Source organism: Equus caballus, chromosome 3 (genome assembly GCF_041296265.1).
Source record: "Equus caballus isolate H_3958 breed thoroughbred chromosome 3, TB-T2T, whole genome shotgun sequence".
In the NCBI taxonomy this organism is placed as follows: Eukaryota; Metazoa; Chordata; class Mammalia; order Perissodactyla; family Equidae; genus Equus; species Equus caballus.
Genome location: NC_091686.1, coordinates 124,224,844 through 124,248,845, shown reverse-complemented (window position 1 = coordinate 124,248,845; position 24,002 = coordinate 124,224,844). Strand labels below are relative to the sequence as shown.

The window sequence follows — 24,002 nt, the reverse complement described above, 5'->3', positions numbered from 1 at the left end:
CTTTGGGTGAGCACTCTTGTATATGCACCTGCTTCTGAAATTGTTCAGTCTCTACCACAGCAGAAGTGAGTTGAGCAAGATGAGGTGTAAAGGCTTACGTTTTGACATCACACTTTGGTTCTTTCAAAAATTCATTTGGTATTAACATGTTTCTCTTACCTTAAAATAGTTGGACCTTAACAGATCGGGTAAGAAAGGTCAAGATTCTTGGTCCCAAAGCCTGTCTTAGGTCACCTGTTAGAGCAAATTGGGTTTTCATAAGTTACTTCATTTTTAAGGAATATTAAGAGAACGTTAAATCTTATGCCTCTTATATACATATATAGACTAAATACTAAGCAGAATAAAGTCCAGTTTTGAATTTCTGCACAGCTTATTGACAAGTTGTATTGTCACAAAAACCAGTTGATGTACATTTGCAATAAATAACTGGCACTACTCGGCGAGTGTTCAGAAAACGTGTGCGCGCGCGCGCGCGTGTGTGTGTGTGTGTGTGTGTGTGAGTGGGGGGGTGGCGTGTCTCTGAAGTCATGTGACCACCGCTGCTCTCTGCGACTAGTGAACTGTCGTCCACCTCCTTCATCTCTAGGTATCAGATGGCCAGGGAGACGAGCCCTTGGAGTCCCCATATGAAAGTGCAGACGAAACGCAAACTGAAGTGTCCGTCTCGTCTAAAAAGTCTGAAAGAGGAGTAACTGCCAAGAAGGAGTACGTGTGTCAGGTGAGGAGTATGTGTGTCAAGAGAAGAGTACGCATGTCAGGTGAGGGGTAGGTGTGTCAAGTGAGGGAAGGAGCCATTTGATCCATCGTTTACAGTACTCACCTGGGTCCCAGTAGATAGGAGTGAGTCTTGATGCATTTTCTCTTCCCTGCAAACCCCCTCTGCCCCCAACCCCATCATCACTCACTAATTTTTGTTTTGAAGGTGTTAAGCTGCCAGCTGTATCCTGGGGTTAAGTGCCCCAGTAGCATCATCCATTCATGTGTAGGATCTCATGTATAAATTATATATAACATACACACAGATGTGCATATATAGTTTTTGAAGTGTGTAAAAACTGTGTATGGGCCAGCCCTGGTGGCCTAGTGGTTAAGTTCTTTGCACTCTGCTTTGGCAGCCTGGGTTCAGTTCCTGGGCATGGACCTATACCGCTCTGTTAGCCTCCATGTTGTTCTGATGTCCCACATACTAAAAAGTAGAGAAAGATTGGCATGGATGTTAGTTCAGGGCAAATCTTTCTCAGCAATAAAAACTCCCACAAAAAACGTTGTGTGGTTGGAAGAGGCCGGTGCTGTGATGATGTTTCACTGCCGGCATGCACACCAGGTAGGCAGGCTGGGCCCACTGGAGAGGCCCGGGTCAGTGTCCCTCTGCCACAGTGACCTGGGGCTGGTCACTTAGCTTCTCTGCGCCCCGGCCCCTCTGTGGGATGGAGATGAACTCATAGCTGCCAGAGGCTGTGGGGAAGCCCCCTCTGTCAATACATGAGAAATGCTGGTCAGCTCTGTACCTCTCAACTGCGTTAGGATGAGTTTGATTTCTGATGAAAATGTGCATGAGTTCTCTTGATTTTCAAATCTGATTTTAATCCTCTTGAGTGTGTCCTTTAGCGTTTTGATCCTGTTTGTTTCCTTTGCTGTTGCTGAGGGATATCTTTCTGTATCCTGTCGCCGGGTTTTAATCTGATACCGGATGTGTTGTGGGTTCTGCTCAGGCCAGCTTCTCACATGCATGTTTAACTCTTCCTCTGAGTAGCACAGGGGTGTAGAGGGGCTGTGCTGGGTGTTGCTTCACTGCTGTCCCCTCTCCGCCCACAGCTGTGTGAGAAGACCGGCAGCCTCGTGCTCTGCGAAGGCCCCTGTTGCGGAGCTTTCCACCTTGCTTGCCTTGGGCTTTCCCGGAGACCAGAAGGGAGGTTCACCTGCAGCGAGTGTGCTTCAGGCAAGTTTTGTTGTAGCTTTTAATTCATGCGAGGCTTGTTCCCAAGGACAGATAGTTCTGTGACGTCCCCTCCAGCCTCGGAGTCTCCCTCCTAGGCTCCCTTCACAAAGAGTGCTCTGGTCCGCCTTTACAGGTGCATCCTGACGCATTTATTTCCTTTGGAGACCTGACACCAGCAGACAACAAGTCACTGCCCACCCCCTCACTGCCTGTCTCTGTGCTTAACCTCCCATGGGTGCTTGCAGCCCTGCCCCGGCAGACATGCTCACCCCTTCTTGGCCCCCACGGTTTGCTCTCTGATTTCAATTTTATGCCCTCCCCTTGGTACCTTCCATCAGGTGGTCAGTGTTATTACCTTAATGAAGAAGTGTCATTCAGAGTTTAGTTCAGCATAAGGGGATGGGAGAGTGGTGAGATCATAGGCCACAGGTTCTGCCATGCCCCTTCCCGTGGGCAGTGTGAGCCTTGCTCTGTCTGTGGGGTGGCTGTCATGGGGTGCCCTGGCACCAGAGGTTCCAGCATTATCAGTACAGGTAACCTAGTTGGTCACAGAACCCCGAAGTTCACAAGAATGTGGAGTCTTTGTGGAGATGCAGTGTGAATCTGAGCTTCAGTGTTAGCAGAAAGAATGGCTCCGTGCTTGTCCCTGCGTGATCATTGCTTTTGTTCTGCCATACTGGGTTTCAGCAGAACAGTCTGGGGGATAATGGGAAGACAGGCTGCACAGCTGTGGTCACTGTCTACCTCCTATCCACTGGCCGGGCCTGAGGGTCTCCTGGCTCTCCTCGGAAAATGTCCTGGGTCAGGAAGATACCTGGAGTTCCCCTAAGTCAAGACCATTCAACACAACACCACCTGACTTCTGCGGGCACCTGCCTGCCTATAATTTTAAGTGATTCTTCATTGTAGTTGGCTAACTGATCTCAAGAGTGAGAGTTAAAACCTTTCTTTAAAGGAGTCCCTTCCTTCAAGCTTCTTGTTGAGTGGGTGTCCCCACTTAGGCTGCCTAGAGAGACTTTCCTGTCTTCCAGGTGAAGCTGGAGCTCAGATCGCAGCCAGGTAACCCTCGAGGGCTGGATTATTTCTGAAGCATGCTTGGACTAGTCAGTAAGGTTGGAAATATGGCCAGATGCTTTAGCAACACAGGCTACCTCCCACAGAGAGGCGCTTGATCCAAGTGGCCTAGGATCTACAATTTATTTTTTGTTCTTTGCATTTCTCTCTCTGCCCATCTTTCACCGTTTGTTAGGGATTCACACGTGTTTCGTGTGTAAGGAGAACAAGACAGATGTTAAGCGCTGTGTCGTATCTCAGTGTGGAAAATTTTACCATGAAGCTTGTGTGAGAAAATACCCTCTGACTGTGTTTGAAAGTCGAGGCTTTCGCTGCCCTCTCCACAGCTGTGTGAGCTGCCATGCTTCGAACCCTTCAAACCCAAGACCGTCGAAAGGTACAGATGCACCTTTAGAGCTTCAGTGTTGGTTCACTATGGTCACATAGGTGCATGGAAGGTGGGCAGGGTGGCTATTGGGCTTGTCACCAAGGATGTTTAGTTTTTATTTGGAATAACAGTTGTTTTTCTGTTACTGACTCCACACAGGTTGGGTTAGGGTTTTTCTTAACAAAGGGCCTGCCCCCCACCATTCTCCCTTCTTCCTGCCCTGTTATTTTAAAGACTCTTAATTTTAGGACAGAGGACCTTTGAACCATTTTGATAGATTCTGTTTGTTCTGGTTTTAGTGGTCTTTCATATATGAAAAAAGTATTTTAAAAGCAAATCATATCTGCACTATTTCGTGTTTTTAGCTGTGAGGATGGGAGGTTATCTCTACTTCTTGACACTAGTGACTCTCAACCAGGGGCAAGTTTGCCCTCCAGGGGACATTTGGCCACGTCTGGGGATGTTTTCGGGGCATCTACTGGATAGAGACCAGGGATGCTGCTAAACATGCTCCAGTGCACAGGGTGGTCCCCCATGGGCCTCACATGCCATGGTGTCCAGGCTGAGCAACCCTAGTCGACCTTGTTTAAGAATATGGCATTTTAAATGCTTGACCCTTTTCCCAAACGTGGTTTTGAAGGACCTTTGCCTTGAGGAAATGTGTTTTCATGACGTCTATTAAATATTCTTACCTTCCCCATCCTAGTTCTTTTCTTTGTCAAATACGTCATTTATTTCAGCATTAGCTTTCTAAATTCATGGAGGTGTGGTTGTTTCTGGTTGCCCTGTTCACTGTGTTGGGGTCTCCAGCGTATGTCTCTTTGCCTTCAGGTAAAATGATGCGCTGTGTTCGCTGCCCCGTTGCCTATCATGGAGGGGACGCTTGTCTGGCAGCAGGCTGCTCGGTGATCGCTTCCAACAGCATAATCTGCACGGGCCACTTCACTGCTCGGAAGGGGAAAAGGCATCATGCTCACGTCAATGTGAGCTGGTGCTTTGTGTGCTCCAAAGGTGAGGGCGGGACGGCAAGTTTGCGCACCAAACGTTGCCACCTGGTGTTCGAAATTGTCATTCCGTTGGATCATTTGAATGGTTCAAGGGTGCTGCTTCTCACGGCTTCTCTACATACACAGCTCTTCTGGACATTCTCAAGAGCCATGTGTGGGGGGCGAGCTCTGTGCTTAGCCAGCTGTGTGTATTGATATTCATAATCTTTCCTGTGTTTTCACATGTATTATTATAACATATTTCCAAATTAACCATCATAATTTCAGACTTATGGGAAATTATTTGTGGTGAAATATAAAATTTGCTTTTGTGTTTATATACAGATTACTGTTTTTAAACTAACATCTAAGAGATGTGTAGTATCTGTAGATTGTGAAGAGGCAAATCTGGGCTGAGCCATATGAGACAAACCTAAGCTGGCCCGCCCTCCTTTGCAGGGGGAAGCCTTCTGTGCTGCGAGTCCTGCCCAGCAGCCTTCCACCCTGACTGCCTGAACATCGAGATGCCCGACGGCAGCTGGTTCTGCAATGACTGCAGGGCCGGCAAGAAGCTCCACTTCCAAGATATTATTTGGGTTAAACTTGGGAACTACAGGTGTGATACATAGAATCCTCTGCTTTTATGTCTTTCCTTGTTCAAATGTGTTCGTTTTACTTTACAGTGCTTAAAGTGTTGAAATTATTGTCACTCTCTCTGAAGAGTCTGTGAATCCTGTTTTTAATATTTATAATAGATGGTGGCCGGCAGAAGTTTGCCATCCCAAAAATGTTCCCCCAAATATTCAGAAAATGAAGCACGAGATTGGAGAATTCCCTGTGTTTTTCTTTGGGTCTAAAGATTATTACTGGACACATCAGGCGCGAGTGTTCCCGTACATGGAGGGGGACCGGGGCAGCCGCTACCAGGGGGTCAGAGGGATCGGAAGAGTCTTCAAAAACGGTACGGAGATTTCCAGGGAGTGAAACACTGATCTCGGGTGCTTTTTCCTAATCCTAATTTCTGCTTTTTGAAAGTTTGATTTCTGTAGAAAACACTAGACTAAGCATTCTAGCTGTACTTTAAATTAGAAAAAAGTAGGATTGCAAACTGATTGTTGAGGCATAGGATAACATACACTGTTTAATAACTTTTGTAACATTGGCTTCTGATTAATTTCACTAAAATGCATTAAAGTTATTTTTGAGAAATTATTTTAGTACTAATTTGCAGAAATTCCTTATAGCTTGCTTTTCCGTAAGATGGAGAGTGGAGGAACTTTCCTGCAGTCTAGACCTTACGCTCCTGCTTGCAGTGGCTCACAAGCAGACACTGCGACCTGTCAGCAGACACTGGGCATCAGGGGCTTCATAAGGTGCCAGGTGTGGGCAGGTAGACAGGATGCCCTGCCCCCGATTCCACAGCTGGGGTGGGAGACAGCAATGACCATGCAGTGTTGTTCAAGTGACAAGACAGGATGGGAATGCGGCCACTTGACTGGAGGAAGTGGTGTTTACACTGGGCTGGGAGTGAGTGAGGACAGCAGGGGAAGATCGCAGCGTGTGCACACAGCTGGTTCAGGGAGAGCCAGGAACATGTCGTGGTCGGTGGTGCCGAGGAGGCTTGATGAGCTGCAAAGAGGGTGCAGGCTGCACTGAGCAGTGGGAGCCTTCTCCTCTCCTTCAGATCCTCAGCACACAGTAGGCATTCAGAGGTCTGAATGAGAATGGGTAGGCATCAGAAGATTTTCAAAAATTGTATTAAGAGAGATGTTGAAATTGAGTGGTAGCTGAATGTGTTCAGTGTTAAGTCAGCTGGTAAGTGGTAAAGTCAAGATTTCACGATCTCCTGACTCTTCATGCAGGAGTCCTGTGGAACTAGACCTATTAAGTGACCTGACTGGTGACTGCCTGACACAAGGCAAGCCCCCAGCACACCCAGAGCTGAGGTGGGGCTGTCTTCCCTGGGCACATCTTAGTAGCTCATGGTTCCTCTGTTCTTGCTTCAGCCTGTTGCTTACTCCTCAGAGCCCTTTTTCTCCTTGAGAGGAACAAAATTGCATTTTTGTTTTCTGTCTTCAGACAGTGAGTCCTAAGTACTAATACCTGGTACTTTGTCATTAGATCACAGCAGAGGGTGGTGAGCTGTAGAACGGAAACCTGCCCCTGGGGGCCCTTCCTTGTAGTGAGGTGGCGCAAAGCACCACCCAGGGTTCTTAAGCCAGTGGCGTCCTCCAAGCACTCTTCTGCTTAAAACATTTTGCAACATTTAAAAACTCCTGCCCTTTTAAAGTTTTCCATAATCTCTAGTTTTATGGAAACTGGAAACTACACTTAGCAGTGAAATGAAAGCTTTGAGCAAACCATTAAAATACAGAGCTTAAAGGGTAGGTGTATTTACATACTGAAATCTTTTACTCCTATTTCATTGACTCTTTAGCGCTACAAGAAGCCGAAGCTCGTTTTCGTGAAATCAAACTCCAAAGGGAAGCCAGAGAGACACAGGAGAATGAGCGCAAGCCCCCGCCCTACAAGCATATTAAGGTGACGTCAGAGCAGCAGGCTCTGGGAGGCTGCTCAGAGGGCCATGTCCGTGCGCATGCAGATTAAGTAATTGCTGAGGGGGTTGTAAGTGGTTCTCAGGCATGCAGACTCTTCATTCCCAGGCTGTGGCGGGTGAGAGGGTCATCATGAGCGAGCTGTCTGTAGCCGCAGGGTGGACAGTGGCATGAGAAGTCATAGGCAGATAGCAGATGCTGTCGCCATCAAGCGTGTGTCCTTTTACACGAGGGTAACTGGGTACAGGGCAGAGGGTTTCTGCATGGGAGGTCTCGGTTTTGCTTTAGAGTATGAGGCTCAGCCTGATAGCCAGCATGAGGCTGGAAGGACAGGGGGTCCAGGCTGCCTGGAGCAGGAGGGGCTGAGGGACCAGCTGAAGTCCTGGACCATGCCATCACCAAGCACTGCAGACAAGCTCAGATGAGAGGTGGTCATCCTGGGCCAGTGCTCAGCCGAATCGTGGCTTGTTCAGCTGGAGCCCCTGAGATAAAATGATCTTCCTGCCTCAGAGGGTGTGGAGAGCAAGGAAGGCCTGGGGGTGTTCCTGAATATAGTCCCTGTGTTTACTCCAGTGACCCCAGGAGCCCCAGCAGGAAGCTGGTGTCCACACGTCTCCACAGTGTGGGAGGAAGCGTAGCCAGGGCATGGCTCTGAGATAGAGCAGTGCCCTCCTCACAGCTGTTTGCACTCGGTGAGCTGGTGCCACCTATATCCTATTGTCCAGGGCCTGGCTGCCTCTTAACACACGTGTGCTGGTCATCTTCTTGCTGGTCAAGGGCTCAGTCTTGCTCCTAAAATCTGGGCTGTAATCAATATCTTTGTTTGTAAAGGATGCATTCTCTACACCAATCTGCATTTAGAATTATCTTTGGGATAAGGTCCCAGAAACAGAATACTGGGTCAAAGAGCATGAAACTTTTAGATTGTTGAGGTCAATTTCCAGATTGTTTTCCAAAGTGTTGCATAGTTTGTCACACCACAGCAGTGAAAAGGGTGTCTTTCACCACATTTTCCCTAGAATTATTCCTTTCTGCTTCAGTGTCTTTTCAGTTCCCTCTGCTGCTTCATTGTTTGGTTGTTCTTGTTCCATTAATAATAAAGCGTGAGTTCATGAGGGCAGAGACTGTGCCCTGGTGCTCACCACCAGCTCCCTGGGTGCCTCTGTGGGTGCTCGGTAAGCAGGGATCTGATGTGTGTGTGGAGTGCTGAGAAGAGAGCGGGTCTCACCAGGTGTTTGCTGGGTGCCCTGCATTATGCTGAGCAGTCGCATGTGTTTCTCTTACCATGACAACAGCCCGACTGGATAAATGTCAGCTCTCTTTCATAAAGGAGGAACACAAATGCTAAGATTAAAGAACGGGGGTGTTGGGATGGGAGCTGCACTGCAGCTCGCCTTCTAAAGCTCCTGGGTCAGGGATGGGCCTGTCTGCCGCCTGTGCTATGAGGAGCACCTGCTGAGATCTGGGCAAGAGGCCGTTGTGATGAGTGTGTAGGCTGTGGGACCCTCCTGCGTGACCCCGCTGGGTTCTGAAGCTTAAAGACCACCAGGAGGCTGGGCGTGGCGTGGCAGGAGTGATGTGCAGGGCAATCAGGAAGCTCTCTGTTTGATGTGTGGGCTAAGGCAGCTTACTTTTTCCCTGTAGGTGAATAAGCCTTACGGGAAAGTCCAGATCTATACAGCTGATATTTCCGAAATCCCGAAGTGCAACTGTAAGCCCACAGATGAGAATCCCTGTGGCTTTGATTCGGAGTGTTTGAACAGGATGCTGATGTTTGAGTGCCACCCGCAGGTGTGTCCTGCAGGAGAGTACTGCCAGAACCAGTGTTTCACCAAGCGCCAGTACCCTGAGACCAAGATCATCAAGACAGACGGCAAAGGATGGGGCCTGGTCGCCAAGAGGGACATTAGAAAGGTGTGTACCATGCCCCTGTCTCCCCGGCTTTTAAGAAATTATGGTTCAGCTGGTTACTTAGATGTAGATTTGCTTATTGTGCTGTTGTACTCATGTAAGAATGGTATTTAAAATTTTTTTTTGACTTACTACAATTGAATATTGTAAAGTGTTACAAGAAAGATACCCATCAAAGTAAAATTCATAAATTCCCTTAAAACATGCCTTAGTCAGAATTGCGATGGTTGTTCTTATGAAGTGAAAGATCTGTGAACTAACCACTTTTCAGAGATGAGCAGCCAGGATGCTCAGGAGGGATCACTGAGCAGATGTGAAGAGGCAGCTCTTGTTAGAGGCAGATCCAGGACAGAGCAGGACCAAGTTGCTGGTAAATGCCGGAGACCACGCACAGTCTGCCTCCATTCTCAGACTGAATTACCATGTGCATCCAGTGCGGAAAGAGACAAATGGAATTGCTTATCTTATCGCAGCTCTGCCACGCTTGGGCGTGGCCTAGGGGTGGGCGGCCTCAGACCCCAGGTCTGATCCCCAGCAGCAGCGAAAAGGCTGCTTTGAAACATGCAAAACCTCAGCAGCTTCATTCCCCCACCTGCCTTGATTGCTGATTCATCTAGACTCTTGCAGTGTAGCCTGTCAAATTCTTTCTAAACTTTTTCTGTACTAGGGAAATAGACCTATAATGGGGAGTGATGTGGAAGCTTGTAGGGTGTCATTACAGTGTCTCCAGAGACAAGATATTGTAGGAAGCAAGGGTTAGAATGTTGTTACTTAGATAATTTCTTCATCAACAACCTTCAGAAAATATGTAGAAAGTCATTTGAATTTACTTTACCTTATAGGGACTTTGCAAGACCCTGCTCCTGATGGTATCACAATGTGCATGGTGCCCTGCTCTGGTTGTTCCTGGTGTGGACTCTTGAGCTCTGGTACTGAGAATTGGCCAGTCTGTTCTTTATTATCATCACACTCTTCTGATTTCTAGGGAGAATTTGTGAATGAGTATGTTGGTGAGCTGATAGACGAAGAGGAGTGTATGGCAAGAATCAAATATGCACATGAGAACGACATCACTCACTTTTACATGCTCACTATAGACAAGGTAATGCTAACTATATTTTCATTGCTAATCTTTGCAGTGTCCTGAACCTGGTACCCTGATGGTTTATCTGTAGCACTGGGCCTTGCATTGTGGTGATATTGTCATTTCATCTATGTAGTTGCTTTGTTTCAAACATCTGCACGTTTTCTTCTGAAGTGCACAGTATCTTGAAGTGTGTGAAGGCCAGAGCTGATAGCCTCTCAGTGTGAGAGCATCCTGGGAGCTTTATGGGTCCCACTGATGCATGAAGGATATACTAAACAGTCATACTAACAGTCAAGGAAAAGAAGAGAAAAGCACAAATTAGGAGAATTATACATATTTTCAGTTACATAGTGGAGTTTTTTTGGTTGTTCATTGCTTGTCTGAAGCCCAGATTTATAAACCCTTTGGAACATAAGTCTCCTACGGGAGATCATTCTTCTCAGAAGAAGGACAGATAAGACGATTTGTTTACGAGTGGGGATGGATAAAAGAAGGTGTATCTGGGACGCTGTCAGGTCCATGACTGATGCCTGACAACGACAGGCCCTTTCTGGGGCGCTTCCTTTAGTTACCACAAGTACCCCAGGGCAGCAAATTTACACTTCCTCTGCCATCCGCTTTCCTTTTTTGGGGGGGTGGTGAGGGAGGTTATTTTATTAGAAATTGAAACCCCAGGCCGGTGCCTTACCATGTTTTGGCGTTTAAATTTAAACCACTTGTGTGTTGTAAAAAATGCCAAGTTGATCATTTAACACACAGATGGGTCCCTGAAATGGTAATTCACCTAGGGCACCTGGCTGAAGCAAAGATAAAGCCCATGACACATGAGAGATGCTTAAAACATGTATTTCCTATAAAAACAAAAAAATAAAAGAATAAGCCCTACCTAAATGTTTACAAAGCACAGTAGAACAAGATCTCCGTAAGCAGACCCTTCACACAGAAGGCTTAGCTTTTGGTGAGAACCTGAGATAATAAGACTGTCTGAAAGAAAATATTAAATAAGTGTGTTAGAAATGGTTAAAACCATAAGAGGAGATTTAGAGAAAAGAACAAGACATTGAGGGATAAATCACAGCTGATTTGAACAATTAAAATGGAGTTAACATATAGTCATTGAAATTAACCCAGTAGATGGGTTAAGAGATATTAGATAGCTAAGAGAAAATTGCTGAAGTAGAAGACTGCATCAAAGAAATTATCTAGATTGCAGCACAGAAAGATAAAAAGATGAAAACTCTGTAAAAGAGATTAAGAGACATGGAAGATAGAAATGTTAAGTAGATGTTCCAGAAGGAAAGACAGGAGAACTGGGGAAGAGGTAATGTGAAAAAAGAATTTTCTGGAATCTTGGTGACATGTATCATCTTACTGATGAAACTGACAAAGTTTTGAGCAGGAGAAATAAAAATAAATCTGTACCTAGATATGTTGTTAAAAAAAACCAAACCTGTAGGATAACGAAGACTACGAGGATTAAAAGCAACAGAGAGAAAAAAGTAGAGTACATTCCAGGGAACAACAGTTAGATGGTCAGACTTCTCAAAGTGTGGTAGAAGCCAGAAGACACTTCCATTTCCTAAGGGAAAATAACCCTTGACCTTGCATTCAGTGCCCTGCTAAACTAGCACTTCAGTTAAAGACTGAGAGAGCTGACCATCAACATAATTTGGCTAAAGGAAATAACAAAAGAGGTACTTTAGGAAGACGAAAATTGAACTTCAGAAGTTGAGGTGCAAAAAGGAATCGTGAACAAACAAGTTCACAGATATGTGGGTACATCGAAGTAAGTTTGGTTGTATAACATAATGAAGGATGATTGGCAGGAGGAGAGAGTATGGCCGTAAGGGAGTGTTAAGTGCTGATGGTCACAGAGGGTATCAGAAGTGGTGGGATGAAGCCAGTGGGAGCTGCTTGTTTTGTGTGGATAGAGGGGAAACAGTGTATTAACTTTATACTTTGTCAAGTATCCATGTTAAAACCACACAGGAAATTCCCAAGTGAGTAGAAATGGAAGTTGTAACTTCCACATAATTAGAGTGAAAAAAGACATAAAGAAAAGTTAGTCAATCCAGTAGAAGCCAGACAGCAAGGGTAGCTGAACTGGGAACTCGGAGAATTTGGGAATGAAATAAAAGGAAAAGACAAAACCATTTCTGAAGCAAAGCTTAAACCACAAGGAGCATGTAAGAGAACAGAAAGCAGAGGAGCAGACACGGGTAGAAATGAGGGCTGAACAAAGTGCAGTGGGAAGGAAGACTAGAGGGAAAAGCATAACACAGGGAGCAGGCCGAGGAGAGTTTCTATGCATGAGTATAAGCCAGAGACACACCAGACAGCAGGTGGGAGAACATGAGAGAACCAAAGGAAGAAATTGCTAAAGGCTGAATTTCAGATAGTCAGTGTAATTCCACTGAAGCTCCAGTACAAATAACAGACAGGGTTGAGGATGACGGAATGAAATACATACTCAAATTGTTATCCCTAACAGAAACAAAAATGGGGAGAGAATAGAGAGGAGGATAAATTCACCTCTGATATCTAACAGTCAGAGTTGATAAAACCCAGTAATAGTAATTTAAGCATATTTAAGAATAAAGGCAAGCATTAAGATAATTAAGCTACTGATTAAACTGGGGTTGTACGGATGGGGGAGGTGAGGGAAGGAGGAATCAGCTAATTTTATTGTTGGCCAGAGTCGTGGGTCACTGGATACTGCTGCTTAATGAGGAGACTGAAGATGTTATATACAGGTGTAAATGCTAGGGTGTTCTTTTTTTTTTTTTTTTTTTTTTTTCGCTTTATCTCCCCAAACCACCCCCTGTACATAGTTGTATATCTTAGTTGCCGGTCCTTCTAGTTGTGGGATGTGGGACGCCACCTCAGTGTGGCGCACGAACTTAACCACTCAGCCATGGAGCCGGCCCCTAGGGTGTTCTATAAAGGACAAGCAGTAGGAAAAAAATTACAAGTTCCCAACAGGAAAATCAAGATTTAAAAAATCCCACTACTTCATAGTGAAAGGCTTAAAACCCATATAAACAAACAAAATAGACCCATATGTTAGAATTTGCCCAACATATCAGTCATATCTGTAAAAAGGGATTGGATTAACTCATCTATTAAAAGAAGAGATTTCCAGACTGGTTCATAAAGCACAGCCTAATCCTCTGTTGTATGTAAGGAACAAAGAGACTCTGAAAGGTTAAAATTGTGTGCAGACGTATGCCAGGTGAAGTTAAATTTTTAGAAAAATTTGGTTGTTTTCAGACAAGGTGGAATTCAGACCCCACCACATTCAGTGGGTACAAAGGAAGGAATTTATCATGCTAAAGCAGCCACCAGGGCCGAGATCCGTTCTGTGGAGTGTGCCCCAGATAACACCACAGCAGCTTTCCCAAAGCAGCAGTTAGGGGAGGCGCAGGGGAGAGACAAATGAGGACAGTGTACTGTGGATCTTCTCTTAGTAAGAGGCAGAGATCCTGGGCAGACTGTTGGCATGAATTAAGCACTGACTAAAAAGGAACAACAAAATTAATAAGGAATTAAAGACAAAGCAGAAATTTAGAAGTTAGAAAACAGAAACAGTAGGAAGTAATAAGTAAATCACTTTTTACAAACACAAAATGGCAGCATATATTTTTCAAAGACATACACATATTCAAAGGTAAATCCCAGGCCCAGTGCAATAGACTTTGGGTGCGAATGTGACAGGGAAGAAGGGAGTTGGGGTTGGGGCTCACAAGAGTGAGCATGATCAGCTGTGGGTGTACCTGAGGAGTATAAAAAGAAGTCGCTTGTGACCAAGTGGAGTTCATCCCAGGATTGCAAGGATGGTTTAACACACCAGTAATTAGTTAAAGGAGGAAAACTGAAAAATCATTTGAGAAAATTTGAAACTATTTTTGATGAAAATTCCTCACGAAATTAGGAATAGAAGGAAACTTCCTTAGTTTGATAAAGGCTGTCAGAAGTCGCCACAAACTTCATGCCTAAGATGAAAGAAACATTCGTGCTAGATTCAGAAACAAGACAGGGTGCTCTTGCTGCTGTTCCTCCTAATCCTGGAGGTGCTGGAGGGACAGTGAGGAGAACAGCAGAGAGGAGGCACGTGAGAGGCAGCTAAGCTGAGTTACAACAACACAGGGAAGTCGAGTGCACAGGTTTCCTCTCTGCCCTCCTCCCACATATGCAAAACCACAAAAACAGTGAAAATGCATATGCATAAATGGAGCAAGTTTTTGTGGAAAAAACTTTTGATAGTTTTACTTCAGGACATATAGGATGATATGAATGGACGATAACACATACCAGTTTTTGGTGGGGAGATGAAGTAAAGACATAAATCTTCCCAAACATAAGTTCATTGTAATCTCAAAAATATTAACAATTTTTAAATAAACCTTGACAGGCAATTCCAAAGCCCATATAGAGTGATAAATCTGCAAGACTAGCTGCTGCTGTACCTTAAATGACTGTGAGGGGTGGACGTGTTCTGGGAGGCGTCAGGGCACTCTCTGTGGCAGTCCTGTGAAAATTGGCCCAAGCGGGGCAGCAGATGACAGGGCGTTGGGCGGGGACGGAGGCCAGGGCCACGTGTCTGCTGATGGCGCCTGCGTGCCTGGGGCAGCAGCGAAGGCCCTCCTTCACAGCAGGCACTGATGTCCCCCCATCTCTGCACTTTCCAAACAGATTCCAGATGAATTTAAGAGGTAGGGAAATAGGGGAGATGTCTTTTGTAATTTAGAGGCAGGGAAGGGCTGTGTTACGCTAAAACTCTGAATACATATAGCAACAGATTGATCAAATAGTTGCATAAAACTGAGAAAGTTTTGAGTGAAGAAAGGCATTATAAAGTTAAAACTCAACTGTTATCTTATGAGAAGGATTTTGACACAGTTAACCAGGGTCTAGTTTTCAGAGTATATATAGAGAATATCTGCAAATCGATAAAAAGATAAATAAAACAGAACAAAGACATAGCGGGCCATCCCTAGATGAAAAAATATACATGCCCAGCACAAAGGAAAGGATGCTGAGCCTCACTAATCATCTGGGAAGTGCAGATTAAAACACTTCGGGCCCGTCAGGATATTGAAGTTGTTGAGGGCTGCTGCTGTCCTCATTCCAGGGTGCGTTCTAGAGAAGTATTTGTGCGAATGTCAACATATGTACATGAGGGTGTTGATTGCAGCATTGTCACAGTAAAAAAGGGAAACAGCTTAAAACTTCACCCATAGCGGCGCAGATGAGCATCACTACGTCTATGTTAAGGAATATCATGCAGCTGCTAAGAGGAACAGAGTTAGGTTGTTTGACAACACTTAGTCTAGGGGAAAAGCACACTGCAGAGCAAGCATGTTCTGATCCCACTTCTCTTTTTAAAGGAACAACTGGCAGGGGTGTAGATTAAGTTGGGATGTGAGTGTGGGGAAGAGATGCGTCAGGGCCAGGCTGTCCTGGGGAGTTGTGTCACAGGGCAGGGTGCTGGCCCACATGGGCAGCACTCCTGGGGCCACGGGAGACCTATCTCCTGGGTGTCTGTGTTTCCATGTTGATTTACCCCTACTCACAGACCTCACTTTGTGCTAACTTGTGACTGTGATACTTGATGTGGCCTAATTTTAAGTACCCTCCTGCTCCCCCACATTTCTTACCTCGGTTGCTCCTATCACAGAGCAGGGACCCCTCCCGGTTGTGTGGCTAGTCTGGAGACTTAGGGTGAAGAAGCCTGAAGCTCTGCTCTGATCTGTCTGCCACTTCGCTGTGAATGGGTGATGGTGTCCTCTCTGGATTTTGCCATGTAAACACGCTTGTGTGGATGAGCACTTGCTTTTCAGTGGGTTGAGCCCCAGGAACTCGAGGGCAGGAGCACAGTGGGCTTCTATTTGTGATTTACATCGCTTTTGCCAGACTGCTGTCTCAAAGTTGCCCCTGCCAGCCAGGGGGCGGCCCGTCCCATCTTGGCCAACAGTCAGTGCCAGGATGTGAAGTCAGACTTCAGTGTCATTTGATTTGTGTTTCCTCAACTGCTTGGGAGTTTGGACTTCTTCACTTCTGCTTGTCTGTCTGGATTTGCTCTCTGGGAAAGTTTGTTTATGTCTTTCCCATTTTGTAGTTGAGTTAGTCTTGTTCTTGTCTCTTAGTGTGAGTTTTCTGTAGGCTCTTGGTGTTGACCTTCAGTATCTATTTCTTCTGGCTCCGTTGTCTGTCATCTGATGGACAGTGTTGGGGAGTGCCAGCTCACTGCCTGTGCTCACCAGGGCTCGGTCCTTTCCAGGTGGACCTGACCTGCCCTCCATGAGCGAGAGAAACAGTACTGGTTTGGGGGTCTCCTGTCCGAGTGGACACGGGAGACCATGGTTTTCAGTACAACATTAGTTGTCCAGCATATCTTATGATGGTGACAATTCCTTTTAAATAAGAGTGTCATGGCTAAGAACTGACCACATCTATACATGTACTTGAAACTTGAGTTGTACCTTACAGGACCGGATAATTGATGCTGGCCCCAAAGGAAACTATTCCCGATTTATGAATCATAGCTGCCAGCCCAACTGTGAGACCCTCAAGTGGACAGTGAACGGTGACACTCGCGTGGGCCTGTTTGCTGTCTGTGACATTCCTGCAGGTACAGTGCCTGGGGGCTCTGCAGAGGGGCTCCTGGCTGTGCCGGCAGGCAGAGTGGCCACTGCCTGATGCTGCGTGTGGCCAGACTGGAGAGGTTCTGGGGTGGGGGTGGTGATTTTGAAGTTTTGTTTTGAATGTCTATTTTATGAAGCAAAATTGAAAAGTCACGGTGTTCCAGTGTAGCTGTGGAAATAGCAGCATATTTTGTAGACCTAATCAGAGCTTCTTGACATTATTTAAAAGAAGGTCAGTGTTTCCAGTGTGGTGTCTCCTCTCACCCAGGGACGGAGCTGACTTTTAACTACAACCTTGATTGTTTGGGTAATGAAAAAACAGTCTGTCGGTGCGGAGCCTCCAACTGCAGCGGGTTCCTCGGGGATAGACCAAAGGTAAAGTCCTCGCTCCATGTGTTTCCTCACTGATGTCAGCGTTTCAGACGTCTGTAAACACATCCCTTTCGTGAAAAGTGGCTGCTTCCAAGTTGACTTGTTGCTGAGTGGGAGTGGGGACTCTGCAGGGTCGGGGTGAGGATGGCAGAGGAGGGTGCATGTGAGGCCCCGGGCAGCTCCAGCCTTTCTCTTAATGTGGGAGATCTGTTGTTCAAGTTCCTCTCTGTATCAGTGTGCCAGGGCTGCTCCGTGGAGCAAAGTGCCACAGACTGGGGACACAGACCTTTAGTCTCTTACAGTTGAGGAGACCAGAAATCCTGAATCAAAGTGCTGTCAGGGCTGTACTCCCTCTGAAGCCTCTTGGGGAGAATGTGTCCCATGACTCTCCTAGTTTCTGCTGGTTTCCAGTGATACTTGGCCTGCAGGTCCTCACTCCAGTCTCTGCCTTCATCTCCACGCGGTCTTCTCTGTGTGTCTGTGTCTCTTGTCCTCTTCTTATAAGGACACCAGTCATGGGATTAAGGGCACACACTACTCCATTGTGACCTTATCCTAACTTAATTACATTTGCAACAACCCTATTTCCAAATAAGGTCACATTCCAAGGTTCTGGGAAGGACATGGATTTGGGGGACACTGTTCCACCCAGTACACTTTCCCAAGCTCCCTGTGCTGTGTAAACCCTGGGCCTGGAAACACTGGCCAGTCACAGGCATCCAATCCTGGAGCTGGAATGTCCATGTCAGTGTCTGCTACTTCACCCTAGGGACTAATTTTGCTTCTCACATTTGTTCTCATTCATAGTGAAATTTTTAATAGAAAACCAAGGATGCACCACGTAGGGGGCAGGAGCCACTCCTTGGCCCTGTGTGTCGGATCAGCAGATCTGGGAGGCATGGCCCTGCTGGAGCCAAGAGGCATTATTGTAGGAGGCTTGTGCTTGTTTCGGGTTCAACTTTCCTACATCCAGTAAAAGAAGTGGAAGAATCTATTTGAGGAGCAGTCCTGTTGGCATGCATCTTTTTCCCTATTCACTGTAGAGAACTCCTCTATTCTTTTGATGTTAGAACATCTCCAAAGATTTCTAAAATTCCTGTATTGTAACTTTGGCTTTGATCTCTCTCTTTATAGTTTGCTTTTTATTATTGCCTTAGTCTATGTAATTCTTTTAAGTGAACTGTGTATTTAATTCTTAATTCTAGACCTCAACATCCCTTTCTTCAGAGGAGAAGGGCAAAAAGACCAAGAAAAAAACCCGGAGGCGTAGAACAAAAGGTGAAGGAAAGAAGAAGTCTGAGGATGAGTGCTTCCGCTGTGGCGACGGGGGCCAGCTGGTGCTGTGTGACCGCAAGTTCTGCACCAAGGCCTACCACCTGTCATGCCTGGGCCTGGGCAAGCGGCCCTTCGGTGGGTGAACAGGCTCCACTGTGGCCTTCTGGGGTTCTGAGGCTGCACCACGGGCTTTCCCTGTCCATTGCTCTCCCCACGGGGCCTTCCTCTCCTGCCCAGGCCGCACCCAGGCACAGAGTCCTTGGTAATTCAGGAAGTGCCCCAGCCCAGGGTGGCAGAGGCTTTCTTTGTTCAACTAGATCTGCACGTTGAGTAAAGATCTGCTGAGTGAATGACTAGGGAGTCTGCTCAGATCACCCAGAGGAGGGGCTCAGGCAGCAGCCCTTACAGGCCCAGCTGGAGAGGCAGCTCTGTAAGTTGGTGCCTGGTCAGTGCTGAAGCCTGAAATGAGCCAAGCCAGGGCTGGTGGCACAGGAGGAAGGAGGTGGCCCTGGGAGCAGAGCTCTCCTCAGAAGGGAAGGGTCTGTCGCCTTCCTGGCTGACCAGACCCAGGAAGGAGGAGTGCAGGGAGCCAGCCTGGACAGGTGGAGCTGCTCTCCTCAGAGATGGCACTTGTGTGTCAGGAGGAGCTGCTTGATGACACTGGAGCTGCACCCCGGCCTCTCCATTTGGAAGACAAGGGAGTGGTCTCTACCTTCTGCCACCACCACATTTCAGAGAGATGGGCATCAGTGTGAAAATATTAACTATAATCTCAGAAGAAAAATTGAGAGGCCCTTACCCAGACAAAAAACCCAAAAAGCTATAAAAAGAAAAGCCAAACATGTTTGACTAAAAAAACAAAACAAAAGCATTTTGGCAAAAGATGACAAAGTTAACAAATATTAAGGTATTTGCAGCGAATATGATAGTTATCCCTAACCTAACAAAGAGCTTCTACAAATTAATGCCAGAAAGATCAATACGCCATGGAAAACTGGCTACAGCAGGCTACAAATAGGCAGGTCACAGAAGAGAAGCCAGAGCGATCAGTGGACGTGCACAGAACTTAGCCTTGTTCGGGGCAGAAGGCACAGCACGCGGCCCCACGGCCGCTCTGTGCTGGCAGGCGCCATAACCTGGGCTTCAGAGGTGGCTGGGCGGAGCCTGTTCACACAGTGGCGCTCTCCACCAGGCCCGCCCAGCCAGCCAGGCCTGAGCACCAATATTAACTTCTCTAGACGTTTTAAGAGTTGGATGGAAAGCAGTTTCTTGTTTAATTTGTATTCATCTGAGTAGACAGAGTTTTAAAATTTGTTTTCAACCATGAAAATGTTAAAAGTTGTGATTCCATCACTTCTGTCTGGTAATATTTTGTGTTTCTTTCCAGGGAAATGGGAATGTCCTTGGCATCATTGTGACGTGTGTGGCAAGCCTTCTACTTCATTTTGCCACTTTTGTCCCAATTCGTTTTGCAAGGAACACCAAGATGGGACAGCCTTCAGCTCTACCCAGGATGGGCGGTCATACTGCTGTGAGCATGACTTGGGGGCAGAGTCAGTTAGAAGTGCCAAGACTGAGAAACCCTTTCCAGAACCCATGAAGTCAAAGGGGAAGAGGAAGAAAAGGAGGTGTTGGCGGAGGGTCACCGAAGGCAAATAGCGCCAGGTGGTGGCTTGGCCAGATCCAGAGGCGACGTTGGGCGGCCAGCCCGCCTTGTGGGTAGAGGGCCGAGTGTGGGACTGGCCCAAAGGACCCAGCTCGAAGCCACCACAGACAGAGTATAGGCCTCCTAGGGAGGGAGCGTCTTCCCCACCACTGAGCCATCCTCAGCAGCGCCTGCTGCCTCTGCACTGACGACCTGTCTGAGCCACATGGTTCGGAAGGTTCCAGGACAAACAAGCCTTACTACACAGCATTACAGCTACACTTGAATTTCTAAGAATGTCAAGGTTCCCTCCCACTCTATTTTTTTAGGATAAAGTTATGATTGAAATTTAATTGGCATATGAAATGTTTTTATCTCACCCGAAATGTATAGAGTAGTATTTTTTCTAAAGGATCACTATTATCTCTTTAATCTTAACAACGTTACTCAGCCTGCTTACCTGTTGTCATCACTCAGGAGAGACCAGGGTGGGGCCTGGGCAAGGACTCAGACCCTGAATTCCTTGGAAACCATAATTTTGATCATTATTTTGCTCTTATGAAACAGCTGTATGATTTTTTTTATACTAATGTGAAATTTTTCCTCAAAATGCTTCTCTTCCATCCTAGTGAGAAGGCGGCCCTGGGCAGTGTGATAGTGATAGTGTTGTTGTAAGAGCTCCCCAGTAGGTTTTTTCTCCTTGTGGCTTTGAACTAAGTGCCGCTCTTGTGTGGGCCTTTAAAGGGTAGGGTCGTGTGGAGCAGCCTTTCCCAACGAGGCTTGGTCCGGCGCTTCTCACCTGGGCCTGTCTCCTGAACACACTAGGTTCTTACCAACATTTGGGGAAAGACTTTGTATATTTTTTTCCATTTGGCTTTCCTTTATCAGTTTCTGGCTTTATTCTCAATATATTTTTGCTAAACTTGTTTCACAAATTACCACCGACTGAAATGTGTATTTACTGATGCGACCCTGAGTTCTCACAGCAAAAGGAATGAACTCGGTAGGGGTGTGGCCCCTGTGGTTAGTTTGTTTCAAGTGGTAACTTAGGGACGTGGTTTTGAACGCTGTGTTCTGCCCTCCCTGTAGCAGCGCAGGCGACGCTCCAGCAGCAGGGCACTGCTAGGGGCTCCCCCTCGGGACCCAGCGCACGTGGGAAACAGCATTTCCAGAAAATGTTCTTTTCAGGGTCTGAGGAGAGACCCAGAGTTTAGAACTATTGCCATATGAAGTTATTGCCATTTCATCACACTTTGTGGGTCTGTTCATGGGAAACGTGACTTGTGCTGGTCAGATGTGCTCAGCACCCCCGAGAAGCACTTGTCCTGGGGCTTGAGGGGTGCCGGGCACCACTGCCTGACGGGCATGTGGGCATCTGGTCTTGTGACAGCCAGGCCGACCCATTCCCCTGTGAGATTTCCGTTAACTTTTAGTTATTAAAAGGCCCAGCCCATAAAGTGAGGAACTTCTGGGAAGTACTAAGTTCTCTGTGGAAGACTGGATCCTTCTTTCTTGGAGTTTCTCGAGCATCCTGAGAAAAGGGGAGCATCCTTCCAGGCACCCGTGTGCCCTCAGAGGGGCCTGCCCATCTCCACATGTGTGATAAGAGGGAAGGGAACACTCAGCAGCAGGTGCTTTTTTCTGGCTTTTTCTTCAAACAACCTAAGAACATCTATTCTGCAGAAAAGTTTACACAACTATTCTTGAAAACTGCTACTGAGGTCTTCTGTTCATTTCTATTGTTTTTGCCTTATAGAATTGCAGGAGGTACTTGGACCCAAGACCCCTGTTCACTACTTCTTGTGCTTTTGTGATACGAGCTCTTGGGGGCTGTGGTCTCTGCCAGGCTGTGACCTGGGGACGAATCTGCTTCAGGTGTGAGGCTCCCTGGGGCCTGAGGGGTCCACGTGTCCCCTGAGCACTGACGAGTAGGAGAGTTTTACTGACTGTGGCCGTCCCTTTGGCCCTTCTATCATGATTCTGGAAAACATAACCACACACAGGACCAAAGGAGAAACGAGAGCTCTGTCATCAGATGGCTGTCCTTACACGTGGGGCTCAGCCATCCCTGGGAACGCACCTGCTGGTAAGACATGGGAAGTGTGGAGAATTTCAGTTTAGAACTCTGATTTCTATCAAACTGTCTTAAAGTACTGGATTGATTTATGCTCCTTACGCCCTAAACTTGAGAGGGTGTTCCAGTGACGGGACCGGGCTGTGTTCCCACACCTGTGTTTCGGGTCTGGGCCCAAGGGGCACCTGAGGCCAGGCACAGGCACAGCTGCTGTGGGTCTGGCCCTGCTCTGTAGAGTAAAGGGCCTGGGCACTGGCCGATGTTGTCACTTGTCCTTTCCTACCAGCTGAGGGACTTCTGCATAAGTCAGAACATCAGAATTGGTTTTGCAGTGCACTTTGGGGAGATTAACTTATTTTTGTATTGACAGTAGTAAAATCTAGTGATTTCTGAGTCACTTTGAGATTATTTCCAAATTATCTTATGATCTTTCTGAAGGAAATACTGGAAAAATTATTTTAAATATGGTTGCCCTCTTTCCCAAAACTGTTAAACTAATGAGCAAATAACACTAACTTTGAAATCTCTAGCAAACTAGTAATGAATCTGAGTACAACAAGGCTTTGGAGTAGCAGCCGACCTTGGAGGGCCTTCCTTCCCGTCGGGGCCGACAGGGTACATGGCCATCACTGCGGCCTTTACCTGGGGAATCTGAGAGCTGCTTTGGGAGGGATTTGGTCTTTCTGAACATCAGTTTCAGTCCTTTGTCACTAATGTGAAGCAGAAACAAAACAAAAACTGTCTGAACACCTCAGGATTCCTCGGCCTCGGGAACTGACCAGGATCTACACCTAATCTGTGCCCACACACGTGTGAAGCTGTCTCTGCCTGTGCCAGCAATGGCCTCTGGGAACGTGGGTGGCTCTCACGTTGTGCAGGTCACAGGGATGTGTCTAATTCAGCAGTTATAAAATGCGGCCACTGTAGGCAAACACGTCTGGCACCCACAGCAGTGGAAAGCACCAGTCTGTCCTGTCCTCCGAGGATCTGTGTGGACACCAGCCTTGCCCTCGTTTCTCGGGCCCCACACACACTCAGGTCTGCGCTTCTGACGCCTTCCAAGTATTTATCTTGACACATAAACCTTAATGTGTATAGTGCCCATCTTCCAGAACTACCTTATTTTCAGGAATTAAATATAAGCCTGGTATAATGAAAGTTAATGCAGATGACTGTCAGTTGCCAAATTCTTGATCCTATGAGAAGTGTAGTGTTTGATGAATGTTAGTCAATAGAGTAAAATGCTGTGTCTGTGGGCGTCATGGTGTCCACCGTACCCTGGTGAGATGTGAAATGCCCTGTCAGAAATTAAATATAAATTTAAATGTCCTTATTGGTGTCTGAGCTTCATACCATATGAGGTCAGGCTCCGTTTAGGAATATTGGGTGCTATCACCAGTTTTGACAGACTTAAAAACTTGAAATTCACTTCTAGGGGGAATATACTGAAATGTAGATTTGAGAACTGCCAGTTGGGAGATAATAGCATTTAAAGTGAGAAGTTGTGTTTGGAAAATTGTGTATGAATATTTTTGTATTAAAAAAATTTTAAAGGCTTTTTTCTTAAACTTATTTTATATGGGATTGCATTTTGAAGTTTTGGGCTTTTTTCCACTTTTCCAGTTACTTTGAATTGTCTGTCATTCTACAGCATCTGGCACAGTCCTCCGACGCCCCCTCACTCAGGGAAGGGCTCCTGTCCTCAGCTGTCATCCTGCTTTTGACTTGCTGGGAAGAGGCTAACGTGCCCATGGGAAGTATAACAAATATCAGAAACAGAAGTGTAGTTCTGATTTTGGAAAAATGCTTTTCTTTCTTTTAAAGATAATTTGGTTCCCACAGCCCCCTTGAAGGTGAAACGGGCAGGAGAGGGGAGCTGCTAACTCATCCAGCCCTGTAGCTGCTGAGCTCCTGGCCCTCAGTCTGCTCAAGAACCAGCCTTTGATGTGCCCCCTCTCCCCATCTGTCATTGGGAATGACCTTTGTGCTGACCCCACAGTGTCACCTGTCCTGAGAGAGGCTGGGGCCCTGGAGCAGAGAGGATGAGCTGGCCCAAAACACAGCTCTGGG

At 46.6% G+C, this 24,002-nt stretch overlaps 1 protein-coding gene, 1 long non-coding RNA gene and 1 other non-coding gene across 10 annotated transcripts in view; 2 read left to right on the top strand and 1 right to left on the bottom strand.

The window, feature by feature from the left end:
• Window positions 1-23,488, top strand: part of NSD2 (nuclear receptor binding SET domain protein 2) — an 88,940-nt gene extending 65,452 nt beyond the window's left edge. For all 8 annotated transcript variants that reach the window (XM_023638510.2, XM_023638511.2, XM_070264046.1 and 5 more), the window contains 13 exons: window positions 590-721; window positions 1,819-1,942; window positions 3,192-3,392; window positions 4,215-4,394; window positions 4,829-4,985; window positions 5,125-5,330; window positions 6,807-6,910; window positions 8,569-8,838; window positions 9,821-9,937; window positions 16,412-16,553; window positions 16,835-16,941; window positions 18,144-18,348; window positions 19,601-23,488. In XM_023638510.2, coding sequence (XP_023494278.1) covers window positions 590-721; window positions 1,819-1,942; window positions 3,192-3,392; window positions 4,215-4,394; window positions 4,829-4,985; window positions 5,125-5,330; window positions 6,807-6,910; window positions 8,569-8,838; window positions 9,821-9,937; window positions 16,412-16,553; window positions 16,835-16,941; window positions 18,144-18,348; window positions 19,601-19,872 — 2,217 coding nt within the window. In that variant the 3' untranslated portion in view covers window positions 19,873-23,488. The remainder of the gene's footprint in view (window positions 1-589; window positions 722-1,818; window positions 1,943-3,191; window positions 3,393-4,214; window positions 4,395-4,828; window positions 4,986-5,124; window positions 5,331-6,806; window positions 6,911-8,568; window positions 8,839-9,820; window positions 9,938-16,411; window positions 16,554-16,834; window positions 16,942-18,143; window positions 18,349-19,600) is intronic.
• On the bottom strand, window positions 155-17,436 carry LOC138923673 (uncharacterized). The gene is made up of 3 exons (XR_011437655.1): window positions 15,580-17,436; window positions 9,671-9,816; window positions 155-234 (listed from the first exon to the last, which is right to left on the bottom strand). It is a non-coding gene; the product is annotated as an uncharacterized lncRNA (long non-coding RNA).
• On the top strand, window positions 16,175-16,299 carry LOC111773056 (small Cajal body-specific RNA 23). The gene has a single exon (XR_002807258.1). It is a non-coding gene; the product is annotated as a small Cajal body-specific RNA 23 (non-coding RNA).
• Window positions 23,489-24,002: the final 514 nt, after the last annotated feature.